This window comes from Podarcis gaigeae (genome assembly GCF_964106915.1).
Source record: "Podarcis gaigeae genome assembly, chromosome: 1".
Classification (NCBI taxonomy): Eukaryota; Metazoa; Chordata; class Lepidosauria; order Squamata; family Lacertidae; genus Podarcis; species Podarcis gaigeae.
In genome coordinates this window covers 3279534-3304572 of record NC_139678.1, presented here as the reverse complement: position 1 = coordinate 3304572, position 25039 = coordinate 3279534, and the positions used below count along the sequence as shown (strand labels likewise).

At 42.0% G+C, this 25039-nt stretch overlaps 1 protein-coding gene across 2 annotated transcripts; it reads right to left on the bottom strand.

Moving 5' to 3' along the window:
- Positions 1-982: 982 nt before the first annotated feature.
- On the bottom strand, positions 983-24954 carry KLHDC1 (kelch domain containing 1). Of its 2 annotated transcripts, none has more exons than XM_083736957.1 (13): positions 24366-24954; positions 21865-21935; positions 19117-19234; positions 18088-18206; positions 17407-17485; positions 17203-17286; positions 14711-14794; positions 11305-11363; positions 9573-9685; positions 8289-8361; positions 5249-5333; positions 4681-4733; positions 983-3529 (listed from the first exon to the last, which is right to left on the bottom strand). In XM_083736957.1, exons 1-13 carry the CDS (start codon positions 24489-24491, stop codon positions 3355-3357), a joined length of 1239 nt encoding a protein of 412 aa, XP_083593083.1. In that variant the 5' UTR covers positions 24492-24954; the 3' UTR covers positions 983-3354. The 2 variants fall into 2 exon arrangements, with proteins under 2 accessions (XP_083593083.1, XP_083593084.1); XM_083736958.1 differs by having other exon boundaries at positions 24795-24953.
- Positions 24955-25039: the final 85 nt, after the last annotated feature.

Genomic DNA, 25039 nt, shown 5'->3' with positions numbered 1-25039 from the left:
ACGGAGGAGGCGAGAGATGTGGACAGAGCGCCCGCCGCGGTCTTGCTCCCCCTGCAGGGAAGGAGGGGAACGGCATCCGAGAGAGCGTTAGATTGCCACTGGTCTACCTTGCAGGGGTGGCCGAGAGTGGCCGCTGTGGGCGTTGAAATGACATATTCATTTCTACCCAGGGACTTCTTCTTTTTTTATTCAGAATTATAACAAGACATATTATCCAAAAACATATCATCCTTGTCTCCCCCCCCCATTTTTCCTCTCCCCCCACAAACCCCCCCCCCCCCGACTTCCCTCAGTTCCAGTCTTTGGTTTCTCTAAGAATGCTGTTTTCTGCATGTTACAAAGTTGTATAGATCCTCAAACTATTTAGCTAATTATTATCAATAAAAAGTTTGTGAATGTTTATTCAAAGCCAGCCAAGGAGTCCAGTTCGCTTTGCTGCGTCTCAAATACTTTGTAAAGGGTTCCCATTCATCCTTAAAGTCACAGTTATCCTTGTCCCATAGCTTATATGTCAGTTTTGCCAGTTCTGCATAGTCCGTCAATTTTTCTTGCCTGATTCTTTAGTTGGGGTTTCTTCAGTCTTCCATCCTTGTGCTACCAGAACTCTCGCGGCCGTTGTCGCATACATGAAGATGTTTTTCAACTTTTTTAGCAGGTCTTTCCCTACAATCCCCAACAAAAATGCCTCGGTTTTTTAAACAAATGTTAAATGGAACATTTTCTTCAATTCGTTCTAAATCATTTCCCAATTTTTTTTTAATTACCGGTAGCTTACAATCCAACCACATATGATACCCAGGGACTTCAAGGGGGCTTCCAAATGAGAGTGGTGTGTTCTCCCTGCTCAGAGGGAGGGACACCCAGCTTGTGTGCATGGTATAGTTTTAACCCAATAATAATAATAATAATAATAATAATAATAATAATAATAATAATGTTTGCTATTGGACAGGATTATATAACTGTATAACAAACAAGATAGTCAGAATTCCATGTTTTTATTGCAAGAGAAAATTTCAGTCTTCTGCAGATATTGTAAAACACACATGAAAACATAATAAGGCAATAAAGGCACTTTTCTTTGGAACTGATTCTGAACACAATTTCAATATGAAAAACTTGCGGCTACTTCCCTGTCAAAGTTTTCTAGCTCAGGTATGGTATAATCATCAATGTTGCTACTCAAGTTCAGAGTCAAGTTTCCCTGACTTTGACCTCATCAGGATTTGACCTTTTAAGTAGCACCATTGCTATTTGCAAGGTTATCTGGAAGTCCATAGAAATCTCACACCAATCCTAAACACATCATGTAGAGCTTCCATTAAAATAAACGACCATCACTTCAAAATACTGCCACAATCCACTGAAGTTTGCCTGCTCATGTATGGGAGCTGCTCCCATTCGTTCTGCAGAGGCCTTGGGCAGAACATCCCAGTGGATTGCATTTTAATGTTTGACACGTATGGCACTCTTGAGTATCCTGCATGTGCTGAAAGCTCCTGTGCAGCATTCTCCAATGCCGTAATTTTCATAACTGGTCAGATCAGTTCTAATAATGCAATAAAGGGTTCTTATCCTACTAGGTTAGGTTTGCCACTTTTCTTTAGGATGGACTCCTTTTGTGTTTTAACAGCTGTGCAACAAGCAGAGATTCAGAGGAAACTAACTCGTTACTTCACCTGCACATCAGAAAAGCTTCGTCTGCTGAATTTCAGCTTGTTAAAGGCACAGAACTTCCACACACAAGTTTTCAGCCTTAACCCAAACATCTGCCAGGATGAACATTATAATTACTTCAAGAGAAATATTTGTGACATCTTGATTTGCTCCAAGACTGCATCAATGCCAAGTGCAACATTTTACCTAGAAGGGAGCAGAACTGGAGTGAATCTCATGACAAAAGGTAGATAAAAAGTCACTTGCTACCTACAGTACGTTCAAAGTACGTTATGCCATTGTTCCATGACAAAGGTTGGCATTAATGACTTCACTAAACTGCTGCATCTGTTCAGGTGCTTGAACCACCCGATTCCTCTGATTTTCAGTCATTCATATATTAGGTCCAAAGTCAAATATCTGAAACATAGCTCTATATTTGATAAATCACATACTCAGTTTTGGGAGTAAAAGCCCACATTCCTTATTTTTAGCTTGTAGACTAAGAACAAGGAAGCAAAGATCAGTTATATAAAATCTGCAACACCCCTTCCCCAACAGAAGCAAAACTGCTACGGCGGGATTCGCTTAACAAGTCCCATTAGCACAAAGATTTCCACTTGCGCAATGGGCTCCCCACACCCTAGGTTTGAGGGAGAGAGTAGGCAAGGGATTGTTTCCTCTGGGGAACTGAAATGCATGTGCTGGTGGAATGATCAGAAGAGTGTGATGTTTAATTCCTCCCCTAGTATCAAAAATATCCCTAAAGAGATATATGGCTTAAATGTGATACTGAGTTATTAAGCAGCATATCATGGCATGACTCTATCTCCTCCTAATCTCCTAATACCACATGTGCTTAGTTATTACTGCAACCAGCCTGAAGGCAACTCAAAGTAGATGTATAAACAAAAAGATTTCCCTCCCAAGATTTTTGCTCAAAATGGCAAGTGAGTAAAAGTATTCAGAGTAAGATTCTACTCAAAACATAACAGCAAAATGGTAACAACAGAGTCCCTATTAGCTAAATACCTAAAACTGATAGGAAATTTGTATTTTATAAATACTTTACCATAAATAACAAAAAAACAGCTAAGTTGAATACAAACCTTACACATTGTGGTCTGTGTAACATTTTTTAAATTGTGATTATTTACAGTCCATCAATGTTTATTGCAACAGTAAAACTTTTGCCCAGTAAAAACATTTAACACAAAAGTGCAACTTTAAAGTGTTTCTATAAAATAGTGTCAATACCCGGCCCATGCAACTTTCAACCAAGTTTTTATAGTGCTGTCGAAAGAAGAGAGTTTTGCGGCTTCAGAGGTATTAAAGAAATTCCCCTCTTCAGACAATGGCTAAAGTGTAGCAATACGCAGGAATATGACCAAATAAAGCTTTGACTGTCTGAAGCCTCATTAACATATTTAGCTTTAATAATAATAAATGGCTCAACTAGCTTTATGAACTGGCTCAGTAAACCCAAGAAAGTTGGTATTAACCTCCAGAGCCCCTAAGTGGAGCTGTTATTACATCAGTAGTCTCTGCTCCCATTCCTTATGCACCAGCAAATCAGTGTGCCTTTCACCCGATCTGACCCAACCTTAGAAATTCAGCCCAAACAGTCAACAGTAACATTTCTAAATTATCTCCAAGAAGGGTCTGTACTCTGCGCTGTATATTCACAAAGAATGGTTGCTAAGAGACATTAATTTGCTCCTGTGCTGCTGCTTCGGCTTTTCTTTCTTGACGATGGCTAACAGCAGCCCAAAAAGTTATTTTATCCATAGCTTCCTCCAAAAGTCTAGATGGTAACCAGGATAGTTGGTTCTCCAAGAGGGCAGCATTTTTACCAATGCAGTCAAGGCTCAGTCTGAAAGAAATCATGCCAGATTACAAAGCTTTGCAGGTTAAACACTCAACTATATAGAAGGAAGCAGTTTTATCCATGTAAGTACCTAGGTATTCTCATCTCAACTATGAATTTACCAGGTGGCTTTAGGCAAGTTAATATGGCTTAGTTGAAACATCACGCCAAACTGGTTTGTGCTAACTGCAGTTAAGACTCCACACCATGATTTGGACGTCCAACATTAAACCATGGCTTAGAGCAGCTTTTGTCTTCCATCTGCTCAGCTTTGCAAGTTTACTCCCATCTACATGGCGCATTAGCCTTCTGAAGTAGGGCTGTGTTTTCAAGGGTTTGATAACTGAAAACCACAGCCCACATAAACTGTGGTTTGCAAACCAGCTTAAAATAGAGGCTTGATAGAGTTTGACAGTGTTTCACATACCATGGTTCGTAACCGACATTGGGTCAGATACAAAGATAGACAGGCCATGGTTTGGAGCCGACGACTGAAATGCTGTCACAACCTCAGCCCTGGCCCCTTACCAGCAATATGGGGACTAAAGTGATTAATTCAAGTCTGTGCTAAGGTGATCCTTCTGTCAGCTCGTCTGATGGAATGATCCCCCTTCCCGCTTTGCACTGTTCCTGACATCCACCCACACTAAGCCAATTTGGAGTGTGGGAGAGGGAGTGAAGAGGTGGTGGAAGCAGCAGTTGATCTATGATGTTGCAAGGATTATCAAATGAATGGAAAAGGCTTTGGACTCTTCAAAGTCGCACACTGTTTTGTATGTGGTTTCACCTTTGAGGTTAACAGATGCGCAACTGAAATAACACTCGGATTTCAGAGCCTCTGAAATCCACAGAATGTAACTGTCATTTTTCATGAAACAAAGTTCTGCAGGACTTTGAGGTCCAGGGGGTGCCCCCTCTTCCCTTCCTTGTCAGGGAATGCTTGAAATCATTGCCCTGTGTGTGGAGCATTTCCTGACGCCCTGAACAGCCCCTGCATGGGTACAGCTTAGTGTGTGTCAGTGGCCCTGCATGTGCTCTGAAGCCGCTATGTCGGGACCGCTTAACATTTTGGAATATAAAGTTGCTTTTAAACAGTGTTGAACTCAACTAGGCTCATGGCTTTATAATATTGTTATCCGAGTAATTTCTCAGCTCACCTGAGAAGTGAGTATGGTTGTGTCTGGAAAATCAATAAATCGCTGCAGTGTCCCTAAGCAAGAACAACAAAAAATTCAAATATTTATGAGTTACTTTGCAACAAAGGTACTTACAGCAATGCAGAATAAAACATTGCATTAAAATATATGCAATTAAAAATAACATAAAATCAACACTACCAACGTGCAGCAGAAACAGTTAAAAAAACTCAGTAGAACTGGGTAAGGAAGAACAACTAAATATTTTAATGAGGTATTTAAAAACATTGGGCTAAGCCAACAAAGCAGTTCTGATAATGCAAGGATTTCAATTTGTGAAATGCAATATCCTCACTGTCTCCTCAAGCACCCCCAGGCGCCCCCCCCCAATCTGCTCTAGAGGGTTGTGGGAGCTCCATAAGAGATTTAGGGGTGCACAGGGAAAGGAGAGGGAGGAGGAGTTCAGGAAGGATCAAAACCCCTCTCATATGATCTGATTCTGTTTACCTAAATTCTCTCCATAAAAATATTTCAATTAAAAGATTTATCAGCACAATGGTGACATTTAACAAGTGTTCTATTTACTGACCGTGTCCAAGAAATGCAAGTCATCTTTACTTCCTCCAAAGACCATCACTTCACCTTCTTTACCAAGACAAGCTGTATGCCACAATCTAAAAGTATATTATAGTGAGAATAAATACTCAAATAACTGTGCATTATAAAAAAGTTTTCAGTTAGCTATCATAGGGTTTTAGTGCATTTTGTAGGGCAGCTTACACCAACCTGGTGCTGTCCAGATGTTTTGAATTACAACTCCCATCAGCCTCAGCTGTCATCTGGAAGGTATCAGGATGGCAAAAGCTATTGTAGCACTCTCCCCTTATAATCTCTACTGCATAGTAAATAGATTTATTTGAATGGAGCTGTCTCTCAGCTCTTGAACTAACTAACTAGTCCACTCAAATGGATTCTAAAAACATCTGAATTCATTAGACACAAATCAAGAACTTAATACCCTTTTACTACTTACCATGAGTGGGCTTACTTTTTTTGTCAAACACAACTGTTTAATAAACGTTTAACAATGTATGCATTCCAATTCTTAAAATGATGCTATCATAAAACCCAGCAGGATAGATTTAAATAGGAGGAACACAGGGACTTGATTTGAGAGTAGGTATGGCCATGGCAACAAATTAAAAACTGGGCCATTGGAAAGAAATCTTTCTTTCTTACAAATCTTGGCTTTCACTCAAAATCATAGGGTGAAACCCAGACACTGATTCTTGAACTTGCTTATTCTGAAGTGCATAATTTGAGAGTTGGAGAAACATCTCTGGGACAAAGAAAGCACCTCTCTTCCCTCCCCTGTCTCAATTCAAAGGAATCTGACAAGCACGGAGATGGAATTTGTTACCTTAAAAACACACTTATGAAAAAAAAGTACCAAGAAGAGCTTGGTAATTTAGTTTAGATACCAGCTTTCCACAGCTCAAGTGAGCTGCTAAGTTCAGTTTTTCCTCACCCCACCCCTGATATGTCACTGAGGTCAAAGGAACGAAGGGTCTTTAATCTCTCATCCCTTCTTTGTATCTTCCAAGAGTTGGAGCTTTCTGAATGTTAATGGTTTACAAAATTATGCTAAAGGGAGTAAGTTTTCTTTTTGCACATGCTAGTGCAAAATAAACAAATGGGTATGCATGGATACACAGAAGTTCAAAATAGGACCAATTCATATAGGTTTGTAAAGAGAGCTTCACTGAACTGAGGTGAATTTTCTTCCAAGAATTAACAGACTGAGTATAACTCACTGAGGTCAGCAGGATTGCAGAATTTGTCCCCTTTTGTTTATTTAACTATTGCAAAAATATGTGCAAGATGACTCGGTACTAAATAGCACCTCTTACTTCATTAATTTCAGCAATTATGCACTGTTCTCCTTACACTAAACTGTATCCCACCTGTTCTCTTCCTCATACCTGTTGATAGGTCTGCCTCTGTCTTATCTGCATTAGGAAAACTCTGGACTGGATCATCGCAGAACACTGGAAAGCCTTTCCTGCCTTGACTCTGTGCCTTGACTCCTAGCTTGAAACCTGAAGCTTTTTTCTACAGACTGATAGGTTTATGTCCTCTCACAGCTGCTCTAACTTAGTACCTAGACATTCTAATAAAGCATGTTATTTGCATCACATATCAGCTAGATTAACGTCACCTTTTAAAATAAACCCTCCACCTAGAATTATAGTACTGAGTTACACTCTGATTTCAATCTAATTTTATATAAAATTGCTTTAATATGAGAAGATCTAAGTATCAAAATATGTTATGGTTAGTGTGTGCTGCTGCGCAGTCTACCTAAAACATTGGGGGTGGAGACTTCGTTAGAATGGAGCGGGATGATGATAGTTTGGCACAGTTTGAATCAGCTTCTATCTATTGTAGAGACTAGCTGTGGTGTGGGAGTGTAATTCCAATCCCCCTTGGCGGCACCGGTTCAACCTTCAGTCTGCAGTGATATAATATTTGCACAGGGCCTGCACAGATAAAGTCAACATGCAGGCCCTCTGAAAACATGCATATCAAGAACGTTTTGTTATAGTGCAGCCTACAAAACGCCCCCCCCCCCAAATAAATAGAAGGTGTGGATGCAATCTCACTCCCTGACCCATGTAGATTTTCATTCGAATCAGGGCTTTAAGGCCGCCATCCCAATTGCATGAACCAAGCAAGCAATTTCTCCTGAAGTCAATGTGCCTTTCTTCCAAATGAGTGTGTTAGGGTGGAAGTCAAATAAAATTCAAATAAATGTCCAATAGGTGCATGATTAGGTGAAATTCATCAAATATTATTTCTTCACAATCGTATGTATCTATACTGATACCTTTTTAGTATCACCTGGAAAATTATATTACTGGCTCAGACAGAGATATAGGATAAAGTTAACTGAAAATGTGCACAATTCATTTTGGGGTTTTTTAAAAGATACCTGGTTGGATTCTATGACCTATGATGAGCCTTCCACTTGTCTAACAGGGCTTTCCTGCCTCCACCCTCCCATTCCAGAAGCTCAGGGGACCCTATAGGACCACATCTGATGTGAGCAGAACTTCTGCCTGAACAGAAGTTTATACTTGCACTTGGCATCACTGGATCCAAGCCTATGCTCCGATGTTGAACATGACATAACGATTTATCCATAGTTTCTTCAGTTCCAGAAAAAGTTGACTAGTTTATTATACCCAGAGGCATGCGTAGGAGCCCTTAAACCATTGGAAAGGAATTGCATTGGCCCCCTACCCCCCCAAAAAACCCCAATATTTACTGCAATAGCCACATTAGAAATGATTACATTTTATGTGACCCAACTACTCAAAGCATCCGGAGTGAAGGAAAGGCAAGGAGGAAGGGCAAAAGAATTAGCATCCCTTTGTGCCATGGCACGAAAAGGACAGGAAGTTTCTCCTATGTTTGATTTCACCACAACAGTGGAGGCAAGTCACCACACACACCTACATCATACACTCCACAGTCTGATAGGTGTTTTTTGCACGCCCCTCCCCCTGGGCCTGTGCCCCTGGTTGGGGGCTGGTTTCACCAGCCCCCAGGTACGCCTCTGATTGTACCTCGGTATGCTCTTTGGTAAGTATGTAAGTTGTTGCCATTTGTTTGTTGCGACATCATAAATCCAACCATCACCTGAAAATAAAGAAAGATGCATAATTACTGCTATTTATTTTCTTTAAACACACACACATTGATAATAAGAGACCATTTAAGTTATGCAATATATTATGTTTCGTGTTTAAACATGAAATAAATGATACTGAATATGAAAAACTAGGGCACTGTGGACAGGACCCAAGGAGCAGCTTGTACTAACCCTATGGGCTTTTGACACCCTCCTCCTAACAGAACACTGGACTTTGGTGCCATATCAGCACTTACCTGCTTTTAAAATTCCCTTCCGTTACAAAAGTGGTGGCAAGGAGGGATGTTGTAACTTGAAGCCTCCTTGAGCATAGACTTGACTAGTTACATGGTTCTATGGACTGGGACCACTCTATGTTTCACAAGCATTCAGCATTTCTGCTTGGGCTGCTACGCGAGTCCTCTTCTTTCCACCACTTTTCCCTTCTGTCTGTTGTGACAGGCTGCAGACTGGGCTGCACATTTCAGACTTCTGCTACAGAGGCAGAGAATAACCTAGTCTTGGGAGGCAGGGGTACCATTTTAAAGCCCATATATCCTCAAAAGGCCTATTGGCTGGAGATGTAAAGTACCCAGAACTAAAGCAGCTTTGTTAGAAGGAAAGGTGCTCTGAGAGTCTCTTTTGTGTGAAGACCTGAATAAAACTGCTTTCAATAAATAATAATAAAAAATTATCCTATGTCTGTTTAGTTAGAAGTAAGCTCTGCAGATAAATAGATTTACCCCTAAGTAACTGCAGCCGATGCGTTATAGTACTGTTTTTTAAAATGCCAAGTCTGAAACTAAAAACTAAAAGAACATTTTTAAAAAACATTCTGACACTGATTTTATCTTCAGCTGGCTGCAGTTCTTTGACTTATAAAGAAAGCCACAGCAGTTTCCTTCTGAAACATGAAATCTGCTAGACTTTGATAAAAGATGGATTGAAATATTATCTTTAAATTTACTTGTAGTCAGATTTGGAGCAGGGGGACGGGAGCCAGGATGGTGGCAAGTCCTTCAAGCATCATGTATCCAGAGTTTTTCTGTTGCTATTGTGCCAGCAATTCATTGACAAACAAGTTTTTAATTTATCTTAGCATTATAGTTTGTTAATCACACAAATCATTCAGCTGGAACTTGCTTCCCTCTTAGCATAGTGTACTCAATAATTTTGAATAAATAAAGTGATAGCAATCAATTAATATCAAACTACTTACTTAAGGGTACATTGTCTGAACTCAGCCCACCAAACAGGAAAAGTTTACTGTCTGTTACAGATGTCAAAGTATGCCATGATCTGTCTCCTGGTTTTTCTCCATTTGTGCAAATTCTAGGAAAAGCAAGCAAAAAACAAAAGGCCTACATATTTCGAGAAACAAACATAATAATTATTGGGTGGGCAGTTTAGCATCTTTCAGGTGGGGGGAACAACTATTTTGCAAAATCAGCATTCACATCAAGTGATGTTCCTTACAGAGAGCTTGCTTACTGCACCATTGCCAATGAGAGTCCTTCCCATGGGTAATGCCCTATTTTTCAAGTCTTTTTGCTCTTGGGAACCTCCTGTTGGGACATTCCTAAAGGTAAAGGTAAAGGAACCCCTGACAATTAGGTCCAGTCGTGGCCGACTCTGGGGTCACGGCGCTCATCTCGCTTTATTGGCCAAGGGAGCTGGCGTACAGCTTCTGGGTCATGTGGTCAGCAGGACTAAGCCACTTCTGGCGAACCAGAGCAGCGCATGGAAACGGCATTTACCTTCCCACCGGAGCGGTACCTATTTGTCTACTTTGACGTGATTTTGAACTGCTAGGTTGGCAGGAGCAGGGACCGAGCAACGGGAGCTCACTCCATCGCGGGGATTCGAACTGCCAACCTTCTGATCGGCAAGTCCTAGGCTTTGTGGTTTGACCAACAGCGCCACCCGTGTCCCATTGGGACATTCTTAGGATCCATGAACATGCCAAGATCTGCCTGGGGACTCTCCTTGTCTTTCAAAACCAGGAATCCATAGCTACCAAGGAGGCAGGCTCCTAACAGAAGCACTATCTGATACTGGTAAGAAGGGGACTATGGACCCTGTTCTCCCTAGAGGCTTGGCATGTGTAATAAATATGGTAATAAATTCATTGGGGCTGAGGCCCAAAACAATAAATACTGCTAATTTAACATCAAACAAAATTTAAACAAAAAATTTAAAGGAGGGACAGCTAATGGAATCTGTCCTTATAGAATTCCTTCCTTCCTTCTTCTTTTACAAAATAATGTTTTCCCAGTCTGAGAACACTCATAAGAATGGATAAACGTACTTCAAAGATATGTCAAACTGAGATTTCCACCAATCTAAATAAATGTTCCCCAAAACCATATTGCTGTTTACCACCCAAAACAATTATCTAAAAAGGGCATCGTTGTTATTTTAAGCATAACAAAGAGCAGTTTTTAGCTCAAGCTCCCCCCCAAAAGAAAACCAAAGGGGGGGGGGAGTAACGATGGGAGTAAAAGGTAAAGGGACCCCTGACCATTAGGTCCAGTCGTGACCAACTCTAGGGTTGCGGCGCTCATCTCGCTCTATAGGCCAAAGGAGCCCGTGTTTGTCTGCTGACAGCTTCCGGGTCATGCGGCCAGCATGACTAAGCCGTTTCTGGCAAACCAGAGCAGCGCACGGAAACGCCGTTCACCTTCCCGCCGGAGTGGTACCTATTTATCTACTTGCACTTTGACGTGCTTTCGAACTGCTAGATTGACAGGAGCAGGGACCGAGCAACGGGAGCTCACCCCGTCGCGGGGATTCGAACCACCAACCTTCTGATCGGCAAGTCCTAGGCTCTGTGGTTTAACCCACAGCGCCACCCGCATCCCAAATGATGGGAGTATTCAGTACTAAATATACAAATACATTGAACATGAATTGTTACATACAACAGAGCTATGACATGAGGAAAAACTTACTTTCCTGACCAAACCCAGGTATCCAAATTCAAATAATGTAAATCATTCATTCTTTTTTGCTGTTAAAATAAAAAAGTTTAATTAAGAAAATATGACAATACAGCCTTTCACAATGATTTTCAAAGGAAAGCCAAGTAATAGATTCTGTCTGAGAACTCCTCAAATGTGCAAATTGCAGCTGTTTCAAGACAGATTGTGTTATTTATGGATTAAGGCAATATTCCCTGACCTAGTAACCTCCAGATGTTCTGAACTACAACTCCGATGAGCTCCATCCATGATCAATTTTCTGATTTCCTACCTAGCCCCCTCTCTCTAACTTAAGGCACAGTTCTGATATATTTCATTTGGTCAAGAGGAAAAGCAGGATGGTGAATAGGAAGAACTTTGGCTTCTTGTATTGAATACTGGTGAATGGAGAAAGGGAGCTCCACAGAGGGCATTAAAAATGGCATTTTTAATCCCATCGCAGCTGGCAGGATATGATCTTCCCGTGCTCACATGAATGGTATGGTGATGGATGATATATCAATAGAAAAGGGTACACGACAGGGATGCCCTATGTCTCCCCTCCTGTTTATATCTGTCCTGGAGGTTTTGTTAAACATGATTAGAATGGACCCGCTGGTTAAAGGTATTCAGGTCGGAGCGAAACATTATAAATTAAGGGCATTTGCAGATGACTTAGTTTTAACATTACAACAGCCAGAGGAGAGTACGAAAAGAGTGTTGGACCTAATTGAGATATTTGGTCAAGTGGCAGGATTTAAATTGAACAAACAAAAAACCAAAGTGTTGGGGAAAAATTTGATACCGGAAGAAAAAGATAGATTTCAAAACGTAACGGGTTTGGAAATTGTTAAAAAAGTTAAATATCTGGGGGTAAACTTAACATCAAAAAATGCTAACTTATTTAAGGACAATTATGAGAAATGCTGGACAGAAGTCAAAAAGGATCTAGATATATGGTCTAGACTGAAATTTTCCTTGTTAGGCCGTATAGCTGTTATCAAAATGAATGTATTGCCGAGAGTGTTATTCCTGTTTCAGACTTTACAAATTCTGGATAAGATGGAGTGTTTCAAGAGGTGGCAAAAAGATATATCTAAATTTGTCTGGCAGGGCAAAAAGCCCAGAATTAAGTTTAAGATCTTAACAGACGCAAAAGATAGAGGGGGATTTGCCCTGCCGGACTTGAGGCTCTACTATGAGGCAGCAGCTTTTTGCTGGCTAAAACAATGGCTACTTCTTGAGGACACAGACATCTTAGATCTAGAAGGTTATGATAATAACCTCGGCTGGCATGCGTATCTGTGGTATGACAAGGTGAAAGTGCATAAGAGTTTTAAAAACCATATGGTACGGAAGGCATTGTATAATGTCTGGATCAGGTACAAAGATTTAATGGAAAATAAAACCCCCAGATGGTTATCACCAATGGAAGCAAAAGCAGTTAAAAAACTCAACATGGACTCAAATTGGTTAAAATATGATGAAATGTTAGAAAAGGATGGAGAAAAGTTTAAATTAAAGAGCTATGAAAAATTAAAACATAGAGTTAGAGATTGGCTACATTACCACCAAATAAATGAAGTGTTTAAGTTGGACAGGAAAGTAGGATTCCAGAGTGAAAAGTCAAAGCTAGAAACGGAACTGTTAGAACCCAATACAAAAAACTTATCCAGAATGTATAACCTGCTGCTGAAATGGAATGTACAGGATGAAACGGTAAAATCAGCTATGATTAAATGGGCACAAGATGTTGGTCATGACATTATGTTTGCTGACTGGGAACAGTTATGGACCACCGGTTTGAAATTCACAGCATGTACTGCTTTGAAAGAAAATATTATGAAAATGATTTACAGGTGGTACATGACTCCAGTCAAGCTTGCTAAGATCTATCATTTGCCCAATAACAAATGTTGGAAATGTAAGGAAGCTGAAGGAACCTTCTATCACCTTTGGTGGACCTGCCCAAAAATTAAGGCCTACTGGGAAATGATCTATAATGAAATTAAGAAAGTCCTTAAATGGACGTTTTCAAAGAAACCAGAGGCTTTTCTTCTGGGCATGGTGGGCCAATTGGTACCGAAGAAGGATAAGACTTTTTTTATGTATGCAACCACGGCAGCAAGAATTCTTTTAGCAAAGTATTGGAAGATGCAAGAACTACCCACTCTGGAGGAATGGCAGATGAAGGTGATCGAATATATGGGATTGGCAGAGATGACCGGCAGAATCCGTGACCAGAGGAAGGAGGCGGTGGAGGAAGATTGGAGAAAATTTAAAGTATACCTTAAGAACTATTGTAAAATATCGGACGGTTAAGATGTCGAGAGGCTAGAAACAAAGAACTACAGCTGTAAATCGTAAATTAAAGGGGGAAACTTAATGAGAATATATAGAGAAATTGACTGAAGGGTTGCTGACACATTATAAAATAATGATGCAGAGAAGGGGAGGTATGGGGAAGTCATGTTTTATGTATTTGTTTGTGATTTGTTTGTTTTTCCTATACCCTTGTTCCCTGTTTTTTTTTTGTTTTGTAAAAACAATAAAAAATTATTATAAAAAAAAAAAAAAAAAGATCTTCCCGTGCTCACAGAACCATATCTCTCTGTGTGTATGTGATGGCCTGGGACTCGGGCTCAGACTCGGAACCAGAGGATTCTTAGATGTCTGCTGGCTGCACTCTCATTGGCAGGAATCATATATTTACGTTATTATTCTTGATCACAGCAACTTCAAATGCAATCTGCATTTTCATAAAAATAAATAAGGGCAGCCCGGTTGGATCTAGACCAGCATCCACTAACAGCCCACCAGATACATGGATGGGAAGGCCTCAAAGAGGACCTGGGTGCAACAGTGCCCTCCCCACTTAATTGGAATTGCTCCTCTGTATCCTGTCTACATAGAGATGCCTTTGGGAAATCCACAAATGGACCCAAGGGCAAGAGGTCTCTCCTGCTGATACCCGGAGGCAGACTGTCTCTGGTCCTGCAGATAGCAGAAGTATAAACACACTTGTAGCCTAATCTTGCTAAACATCACATGCATTTTCCCATTATATTAGTACCTACTACAATCCAACGTATTTTCCTTAGATGATATATTTTACATGAAATGTATATTTTGGGGAGCAGTATCTGTTGATTGCATTCAAGATGTCACTGACAATACAACCTGCCTTTGTAGTTTTGGAACTCTGTTAGTTTGGTAAAGGCTGACTCGCTTTTCAAAACACTGCAGCAATTTTTAAAAAGGAAAAGAGGCTCCCTTTCCCTCACAGCAGGCCTCACCATTTATTTTTACTTCAAAGTTGAACGCTTTTCCCTTTCCAGCACTGGCATGCTCCTTTCCCCCTGTTTTTTCATAGCGTAAACATAAAATCAGTACAAACCAAAACACGGCCTCCAAACACGTAACCTTTGTTTCCTAGGACTGTGCATGAATGTGCTGCTCGAGGCTGAGGTGGAACTCCATTCTGCAAGCAAACACAAAAGAAGTACTGCTGTGATTCTTAGGACTGCTGTATTGCGTTTGAGCCAGGACTGCCTTTGAAGATGGTTTAGACACTTCAGTTGCTGAAGAACAAATTGACTGTCTACATTCTGGTATGGACCGGAAAGTCAGAACATTCAAAAATCAATCCTGTCTGTGAGTTTCTGTTGTTTTTTTGTTTGTTTTTTTAAATAATATTTATTAAAAGTTTCCAATTACAACAAAATAAAAAAAACAAAACATCCAAATTTAAAATCTTGTTTTCCATAACATCTTTCCAGGACTTCCCCTCCCCTCCCCCTCTTGTATTCCAATTCTTACTTATAAATTCAGCAATTTCATATCCCAAATTTTGAACTTATTGTCATTGACCCAATTTAAAAATATTTTCCCATCTCCTAAAATCGACCTGTTCCCTTCCACGCGTTCCCCCCTTTAACATACATTACAAATTAAAATATAATGAAATAAAATGTAGTTTAACACCCTTTGGATTCCAAATTTCCCTGTTGCGTTCCCAAAATTTATCAACATCTGATGTCTTCCTGGAGCTCCCACAATTATTTAAGCCATAGTCCTTTACCAGTCATCTTTAATTTCGAATGTCCAATCTTGGAAGGAGTCTGTCTCAAAAAGGCCCATTTTTTCCATCCAGATTTTTATACATTAGGAGTAAAAACTCCAATTTTATTTCTTTAAACCTTTCAAATCTGGATGTCCCAAATGTTCCCTCTTCCAACTTTATCCAATTCTTGTTATTCTTGTTCTTGTTGATCTCTCTCCTTTTCTTTTTTTTTCCCTGTTTTCCTGCACAAATGTTCTAATTCCAAAAGCTTCAAATTCAGCTGCAGAGGCTCTGTTATTCAGGAACAAAACATAATGCCAAGTCCCTTCCATTTTTCAATAGATAAGTCTATTGTCTTCTTTAGTATGTCAGCCTCTGTAGTCAAAATAGTGTTCCATTTCTGCAGTTTCCCAGGAGATAGAAAGTTCTATTCAAATTCCATGTCAACAACTTGTAATACCCCTCGGCTCCTCTAGGTGGGTTGTAATAACTCAGTTCCCTTCCAGATCACCCCAATCAGTCCAAATAACTTGTTATTCCTTGTTTTAAACAATTTGTATCCAATTTATAACAAATGTAACCGGCAAAGTCCTTGTAACAAAGTTCTCATTTTTGTTCTTCTGCTTTGACAGCTCTTTGACAGCTGTCAAAACCTCTCTTTGTCTTCTCCCGGCGCTCTCGCAAAACGCTCCCAGGGTTCCGGGGTGTGTGTGTTACTTTTTAAATCAATTCCACTTCTCTCCTCCAGCTCAGTCTTATAGTTTTCCGTCGCGAAATTAATAACTTTGTAAAAATAGGGTTGCACTCGATCTTAGATGTCAAATTCTTTGCTTTAACTCCTCTACAACGGGGGGGGGGGCTGACTTCCTTTTTGCGCCTCCCCCGCTCGCTCCGAATTTTTTAAAAAATTTATCCCCCTTTTTAGTCCAGGTTCCAATTACTCACAGGTTATTCTTTTAGGTCCAGATTTTCAATAGAAGAAGTCAGCGCTCTCCGTCGAATGGCATGCGGCTTCGCTCGGCAGGGGAAGCGGAGGACTCAAAGCACCCCCCCCCGTCACCCGTTCCGTAGCCTTTAAAAAGGCTCCTTCGCGGGCCGGGGGGAGCGCAAAAGGTGCCAGCCGAGTCACCATGTCCATGGGTTTCAGCGCCCATGGTTTTTGAGGGTCCCCGCGTCGCCGGCGCGGTAGGACCCAGCCCCTGCCGAGCAGGCTCCCTCCGGAGCTCGGAGGGAGTCCGCCATTCGGCGATGGCGCCAACCCGGAAGTCCCCTGTCTGTGAGTTTCTGGGGCCAATTTAAAAATTGTTGTGGTAACCTAAAACCCTAAAAGTTTGGGATCAGGTTATCGGCTTCACCCATGATTTTTGCCTGCACATTAAGATCTGCATTGAAGGTCCTACGTGGATATGGATATCTTACCACTGTTAAGATCAACAAAGTTGCCTAGCACAAGAAGACAGGATGGGCACCCTGTCTAGGTTCACCTGTGATGTCTCTTCTGTGTGGATTGCATTAGCCTCTTCAGTTCAGGCATTCAAACTGGCCTCAAAACCAGTTTGGTTCACTGCTGTCTTCTCCGAAGACTGCAATAGGGTTTTATTTCTTAGAAATACTTTAAAATGTTTTTGTCTGCAGATTTGTTTCTTACTATGGTAGGGCATTACCCTTAAAAGCTGCCTAAAAATACTTCGATAAATAAATAAATGATTCAGAATATTCATATCAATCCAAGAGCATAAGGAAAGATATGTCAGATTGTGTTTGGAAAGCCTCTGGAGGACAACGAAACATGACAACAACAAATCCAGAGTTCAAATAACACTTACTTTAATTTTTGGCTGATACCAAGTTTGCGTTGTTGTATCAAAAACATGAACGTCATTGTGCCATCCCCAGAATATCCGTTCTCCCTGAAAGAAAAAAATAAAAGTGAAACAGTAGGTGAGAAGGAATAAAAGACAATAAATCCACTGCTAATATTCCTTCCAACACAGGGTCCTCTTTATTTGAAACTGTAACAGATCTCTTACCCAATATGCATCATGAACATCAAAACAGTCACACAGCTCACTCTGCTTTCTACAGCCATAGCCACCAAAATAGATGAGCCTTAAAAAAAAAATCAGAATTAAAATTTACAAATTAATTCCTGCCATTAGATCTAAGAGGTCAGATGCTCTAATTTAATTCCTCTAGAGCAGCCTTCCCTAACCTGTTGCCTTCTACACCTTTTTGACTACAACTCACACACCTAGAAGGCAACAGGTTAGAGAAGGCAACTCTAGAGTTCTTTGACATCTGCAATCATCTTGTTTCAATTCTCCTTGTGTGTGAAACCTTCCCACCCTCCAGTGTGCAAGGAACTACTGGAGCAAGGACTTGTCTGTGCTACCAAAATGCAGATCAATCAGCAGAGGAAAAACTCAAATATGCATTCATATTTTAATCATCTAATATTTCTAAGACAGTGAGCCACTGTCATTTAACAAGGTTTTAATATTGCCTTGGGCTCTAATCCTATCCAATATCATGCCTCACACATAATTTGCAGGCTGCGGACATCAGCACAATTCTTATTTTATAAGTGAAGGAACAGAAGAACAAGTGAATTAAAGGAAGACAAAGGTCATAAAGCCATACAGAATTACAACTTGGGTCTCTTCACCAGCTAATGCCACCTCCCCATTTGTGAAATCACCCATGACAATTACCTGTCTTTATACACCCAGCAGGCAAGTTTGTCACGTGGTGTAGGAGGCTGACCTTTAAAGTCTGTGATTTTTTTCCACAAATAGGTTCCATTTCTTGTTCGCAAATTAACATAATAGAGCTTAAAAGGAAATTAAGACACTTTCAACACACAGCAATATTCTGGAAAAAATGAAGTGCTAATCGGCAAAAGTGGTGTCTGGAGAGAACAACCAGTAATATTTAGTCCTTTATAGTTTTAATAGAAAATGCTTAAATTCTTCTTCCTCCACTTCCTCATTGCTAATAATGAGCAGCACCTCTTATTGCAGGGGGCTTCCGTATTCTAATTTTAACTGTTGAAAGTCAGACTGTCCTTAACCTTTTCCACAACAGCAACATAAATTCCAAAGAAATAAAACAAAGCAGAAAGGCTTAACCTCTCAATTGATGTTTGGTCACAACTTCTACTAAAATTAATTACTGTGATGCCCCATCATAGAGAGTTATAGAATCCAGTTACTCCACAGAATCTAGTCAAGATCAGTTCCTAAACATCGGTGTCAAGCAGAGTCCCTCTGACATCTGAGGGCAGCTCTGAAGGCTTATATAAATTTTGAATGGCAGCATAACAAGCAGGTCATCAAATTCACACTGACATGAATGAGTTGCTGCCCTTCTTTTGGTAGCAGCATAAAATGCACAGAACTGCAAAACAAATTACACACACACAATTAGGCTGCTTCTCAAACATAAGCGCCCACATCACATGGCAAACCATTATGGAAATTAGGAGGAGGGTTAAAAGATTTTGTGTGTGTGTGTGTGTGTGTGTGTGTGTGTGTGTGTGTGTGATAGGTTCTGCGGTTCAAATCCTTGGGCATACCCTAAAGTTGTTATTCTGGTTCTAGCCTCTTACATCCGTGTGAAAATAAAATCAAAACATAATGTTAAGATTTCTTGAACAGTTTAATTCTCACTACTATACTATTTCATCCTTAACAAGCTGGTAATTCTATCTGAAAGTTTCTAAAAATAAAGGAACCCTTTACCCGATTGCTGTATCCTTTGTCATCATATCCTCCAAAGATGTACAGCTTTCCATTAACAGACGCTCCGCAACTTCCAGACATGGATGGAGGCAATTCACCTTCCATCAGATGCATCGACCTGTAAATCAACGAACATAAGAAATCCCACAATTTGGCCCACAGATTCAGGAGTAAATTCCTTCAGGAGCCCTCATTGGAACCGATTCATGAATGAAATATGTAATAAAATACAGGTAGTAGTTAGCGAAGGGTAGACTGAAGCTGGTTGGGCAGTGCCCCATTTGCCCTAATGGACCAGACTCCACTGGTGCCATCCCTAGACACAACCTACCATTGACATGTATCTCTGTCTCAAGAGACAATGGAGTGTGCCTCTGGGGGTGAAGTCAAACTGCTGCATTAGGAGCATCAAAGTGACCTCCCTGGGGTGCAAGCCTGGGCAGTGTGTATGGAGGTCCTGGGATGGCCAGATGACAATAATAATAATTTTTATTTATACCCCGCCCACCCCAGCCAAGGTCGGGCTCAGGGCGGCTAACAAACAATAATAAAAACAAGTTGAATGAATACAACTTAAAAACAAGATTAAAATACAACATTAAAATACTGAAACATTAAAATATTAAAATGCAGCCTCATCACAGGAGGAGAAAGGAAAAAGAAAGAGGGGGAGGGAATCAAATTGGCTCCAAGCCAAAGGCCAGGCGGAACAACTCTGTCTTACAGGCCCTCCGGAAAGGAATCAGATCCCGCAGGGCCCTGGACTCATGAGACAGAGCGTTCCACCAGGCCGGGGCCAGCGTTGAAAAGGCCCTGGTTATGGTTGAAGCTAGGGACAAGAGCCTTCTCTTCGCCTTGCTACGGTCCAAGGAAAAGCAGAGCAATACGTTCAGGCCAACCGTCTTATGGATTCCTCTCCAGATTTGTGTAAGGTTTACTCCTTAACCTTTCCTTCTCCTGAAGATATCCCACAAGGCAGCAGAGGTTTAGGGTCAGAGTTTTCCTTCTCTTAGATGGGCTACATTCCCATGCTGCTCCTCACTTCCCTCTACAGCAGGGTCAGCAAACTTTTTCAGCAGGGGGCCAGTCCACTGTCCCTCAGACCATGTGGGGGGGGCGGACTATATTTTGGGGGGGGGGGAAATGATGCAAGAGCACCACGAGCCCCGGTGACTGCCTACCTGTGTCTTGCAAGCGGCAGGGGCTGGCAGCGACGACAGGGTGACAATGAGCCGTGTGCGAACAAAGCCCAGCCCCCTTCCTCCTCTAGGCAGGGTGGGGAGAAGCCAGGAGGAGGGAGGGAGGAGGTGCCACTGCCGTTGCCAGGAGAGGGAGAGGGAAAAGGACAGAAGATCACCAGGTTGATGGACCATATGGAATTGATAGAAAGGTCTGGCAGAATCCGAGACCAGGGAGAAGAGACGGTGGAAAAAGATTTGGGGGGGGGGGGAGTTTAAAAGTTATTTATAGAAGTATTGTAAAATTAATGAGTGTTAGAAAAATGTTGGAATGAAATTACATGGTTTTAGTAGAAATGATATAAGGAGTTAAGTACAAATAAGTTTTATGTTATTAATGGTAAGATAAGGTTAAAGTAAATTAAGATAATTATATGATAGAAAACAGAGAAAGATGGAATGGATTTGCTGAAATAATTAATAACTAGAATACAAAAAGGGAGGTGTGAGGAGGTTGATGAAACAAATAAATGAAAGACAAAGAAATGGAAAAATTGGATGTATTTTTAACTGTTTTTGCTTTTATTTTTATTTTGGATGTATGGTTTTTTTATTTTTTAGGAATTTTAATGTATTGTTTTGTTTTGTTTAATCTTTCTTCTTTTTTTCCTTTTTCTTCTTTCTGTAATCTTTAAACTTTTAATAAATATTATTTAAAAAAGAGAGAGAGAGGGAGGGAGAGGGAAAGAACACGCACACTGGCGATCCATGTGATGATTCCCGGACCATCCGAAAGGACGGATCCAGAAGGCAATTGGGCCTGATCCGGCCCGCGGACCTTAGTTTGCTGACCCATGCTCTACACTACAGCATATGCAGAAACCGCCTTCTTGACTATTGGACCCACTGCTGGTCTTGTCTACTCAATCCGCCAGAGCCTGCCTTTGCATGCAGAGGAGTCCCTCACCCATCAGCTACCCTCACCCGTTTTGGCCGGCCTGTCAAAGCCACTCCTGGGGTGTGTCCACTGTCACATGCTGAAAGCCTCCAGGACTAGTTGCAGCAATACAATAAAAAGGAAGGAGAAACACTGATACAGTGGTGCCCCACAAGACGAACGCCTCGCAAAACGGAAAACCCGCTAGACGAAAGGGTTTTCCGTTTTGGAGGCGCTTCGCAAAACGAATTTCCCTATGGGCTTGCTTCGCAAGACGAAAATGTCTTGTGAGTTCCTGCGGTTCCCCTCCCCTTTTTCTAAGCCGCTAAGCCGCTTATCAGCTGATCCGCTAAGCCGCTAAAAGGCGCTAATAGTGCTAATCCGCTAAGCCGTCAATGGGCTTGCTTCGCAAGACGAAAAAACCGCTAGACGAAGAGACTCGCGGAACGGATTAATTTCGTCTTGGGAGGCACCACTGTACCTATTTTCCAGCACATATTATGCAGAAAGTCCATGATAATCCATGGGATTTACTTTTACCCAGGGAATTTAAGATCATGCCTTTTGAAACCGTTATGAAGGCTTGTGATATAAAGGCCTTGTTAAAAATTGTCAGTAAATAATATGACTTACCATAATCCACTGTCAATTTCATAGATCCACAGCTCATCGTTAGGTAAGTAAACTTCATTTTCTTCAATTGACTAACCAAAATAAGAAAGAAAATCATAGGCATACAAATGTTTCATCAGGGTCACTGGAAATCTTCATTTCTACTAACAAGCTAATTTTCATTTCAAATTATAGCTTCTCATCAAGTGATTTGGATTGTGGAAGCCGTGCTGTAATAATGCACACTCATGGAATTATCTTCCTGTATATAGGAGTTTTGCTAGCTACCTGAGATGCACCTCTGCTCAGAGTTCCACCAAGGTCTCTTGGGAAATTAAATTAAGTCTGGTTCAGCAGCAAATGGGAAGCAGGGAAATCGAGGCACTCCAAAGTATTGTTAAAAGCAATGTAATAAAGAAATTCCTATTTTGAAGAGTTGCCCATCGTGAAAAGTATTAGTGGTGATCAAGACTTTCTGGAAGTATTAGGCAATAAAACCAGCCACCATAAACTGGGATATTTAATGCCTAATCTCATGGCACAAGGCAATCAGGATTCTGGAGCTAGAGAGCTGTAGACTATGCCACTCATGTGGAATTATTATTTTGTACTAAAATCAGTGTAAGATCTTTGTGCCTGAACAAAGGCAGGGAAAGGCAGACTAGCCACAGCACGGCACAACCTTCTCCCGTACTCCCGTAGATCTCAGCAAAAGGTCAGCCACTGCTCTTTCTGCACTGCTGTTCTGTGATCATTTAGCTGCACACAAATGGCATATTTGGGAGGATGTGCACGTGTGATATCCATGCAGAACCAAGAACTGTATTTGTGAAACTGAAATGGCATCCCTCCAGTTTGCTAGCAAAGCCAGAGGAGAGAAATCACACCCAGAATCATCCAGCTAATAGCACTGTAAATAATTATTTGAACTATGAAGTTTTGCATATGAGAAGTGGTGGTTGCTGCCAGAGGTCCCTGGCTAATGCTCCCGTGACTTCCTGCAACTGGTATTCAGAAGCATGGAGGCAGAGCACAGCTATCAAAGCTATTACCCTCCAGGAATATGTCCAATCCTCTTCTAAAACCACCCAGGACCATCTGGGCTATGAATCCTGGAAGACTTCCACCATGCCATGCAGGCATGTTTGTGCTGGCTGGGGCTGACAAGGTAGGACAGTGGTACCTTGGTTCTCAGACTTAATCCATTCCAGAAGCCTGTTCCAAAACCAAAGCATTCCAAAACCAAGGTGTGCTTCCCCATAGAAAGTAATGCAAAATGGATTCATCCTTTCCAGACTTTTAAAAACAACCCCTATAACATCAATTTAACATGAATTTTATTATCTAATGAGACCACGGATCCATAAAATTAAAGCGATAAACAATGTACTGCAGTCACACAATCAATCAATCAGTAGTTGAACTGGGTTCCACACAGTCACAAAACAAAAAAAGAGAGCCACAAAAACAAAAATGCAAATAGCAAAAACAGGCAGACCTCAGCATAACACTAAAAACGGAAGTGTGGCACTCAAAACAGAAGCTTAAAACACAAATCATCAGCGTAACACTCAAAACGGAGTACTTTTGGCTTCCCAAAAAGGTTCACAAACCGGAACACTTCTGGGTTTGCTGGGTTTGGGTTCCAAGTTGTTTGAGTACCAAGGCGTTTGAGAACCAAGGTACCACTGTAGCCCAAAACATCTGGAGGGCATCGGGTTGGGGAAGGCCACCCAAGAAGGCTGGGACCAGTTTACCTGCAAGGTTGCCTCACCCCATAATTGCCCAATCGACAGAACTGGCACTGTTACAGGTGCCCCATGAGATCTGTTCCACATTTGTAATAATTTCATTTTTTCATGTGGTGGCACCTACACTTTGGAACTCCCTGCCTGTTGACATCAAGCAGGGGTACACTACACTGAAATTCTACACCTGCTAAAATCATTATTTACACAAGCCTGTATTCGAGTTTTCATGTTTTAAGACTACTGTCATTCCAGCTTTCTGAAAGTTTTTAACCAGTGTTAACTTTTCTTGCAGTAAAATTGTTTTATTATTATATTTTGTAAACCGCTTTGAGGTTTTGTGTCCCGTCCCCTCCCCCCACCCAACCAAGCGGTGTTTGAATCTTATGAAATGAAATGTTATTGGCGAAAGTCGCCCTTTTATTTATTGAATTTATACACCGCTCTATAACAGAAGGTCTCCTCAGGGCAGGGGGCGGGAAAATAGGCCGGCCGCCGCGCCTCGAAAAACCAGCGACCAATAGGCGACGTCGCTTAGGTAAACGACGGCCTCTCTCTCCAATCCCGCTTCACCTCTACCTCCAAACCCCCACCCCTCCGGGGCCTCTCGCCCTGTTATGCTTTCCCGCCCATTTTGCTCTCCTCAGCGAGCGCCCGAGTGGGCGGAGCCAGCGCCCCTTCACCGTCTCCTCACGGGATGTTTTGTCGTCGGCCGCCCGGAGCCTCCCGCCGCCGCCCCCCGCTTCTCCGCCGCCTCCCTCGCCCCTTCCTTACCACGTATCCTCCCCACACGTAGAGGCAGCCGCCGTCCACCACGGCGCAGTGCCCGCTCCGCTCCTCGGCCACGGAGAACTCCTGAAGCGGTGGGGAAGCGGCGGCAGGAGCCGCCGCCGCCGCCATCTTGACGCGGGGTGAAAAGGCAGGCTGCCGTCGCTTCGCGTCGTCCCCTCAGCAACCGCGCGACGCCCGACGGCTCGGAACGCCGGCCTGGCTCGGGAGCGCGGCGCCGTTGGCCTTGGGGAGCGGAGCCGTCGCGGAGCCGCTTCTTCCGCCGCCGCCGCCTCCTCTCTCCCTTGACGCGGATGCGCAGGACTCGCCTCGCGCCAACCGCCCCGAGAGCCGTTTGAGGAGGGGGAAAGGCGGAATACGGAGCTGGGGGGGGTGGCGGGGGAAGAGAAGAAGAATAAATATCAATAAACTGACGGGCTGGTGTCTTCGTTATTGTCTATTCGTAAAACGGCGCTGTGATAAGGCAAATCCCACGTCCTTGGAAAGGAAAACGAAATGGCCTCTGGCGCGACCGCATTGGAAATACCGGCGCCATGGGGTCGCCTCATCTGAAAAAGGGCATCGCGGGGTTGGCCAAAGGGCCAGAAAAAGGAAAACCCAAAAGAACCGAGGGGCTGGAGCTGCTATTTCGTTCAGATTGAAAATAGCGAGTAAGAGGC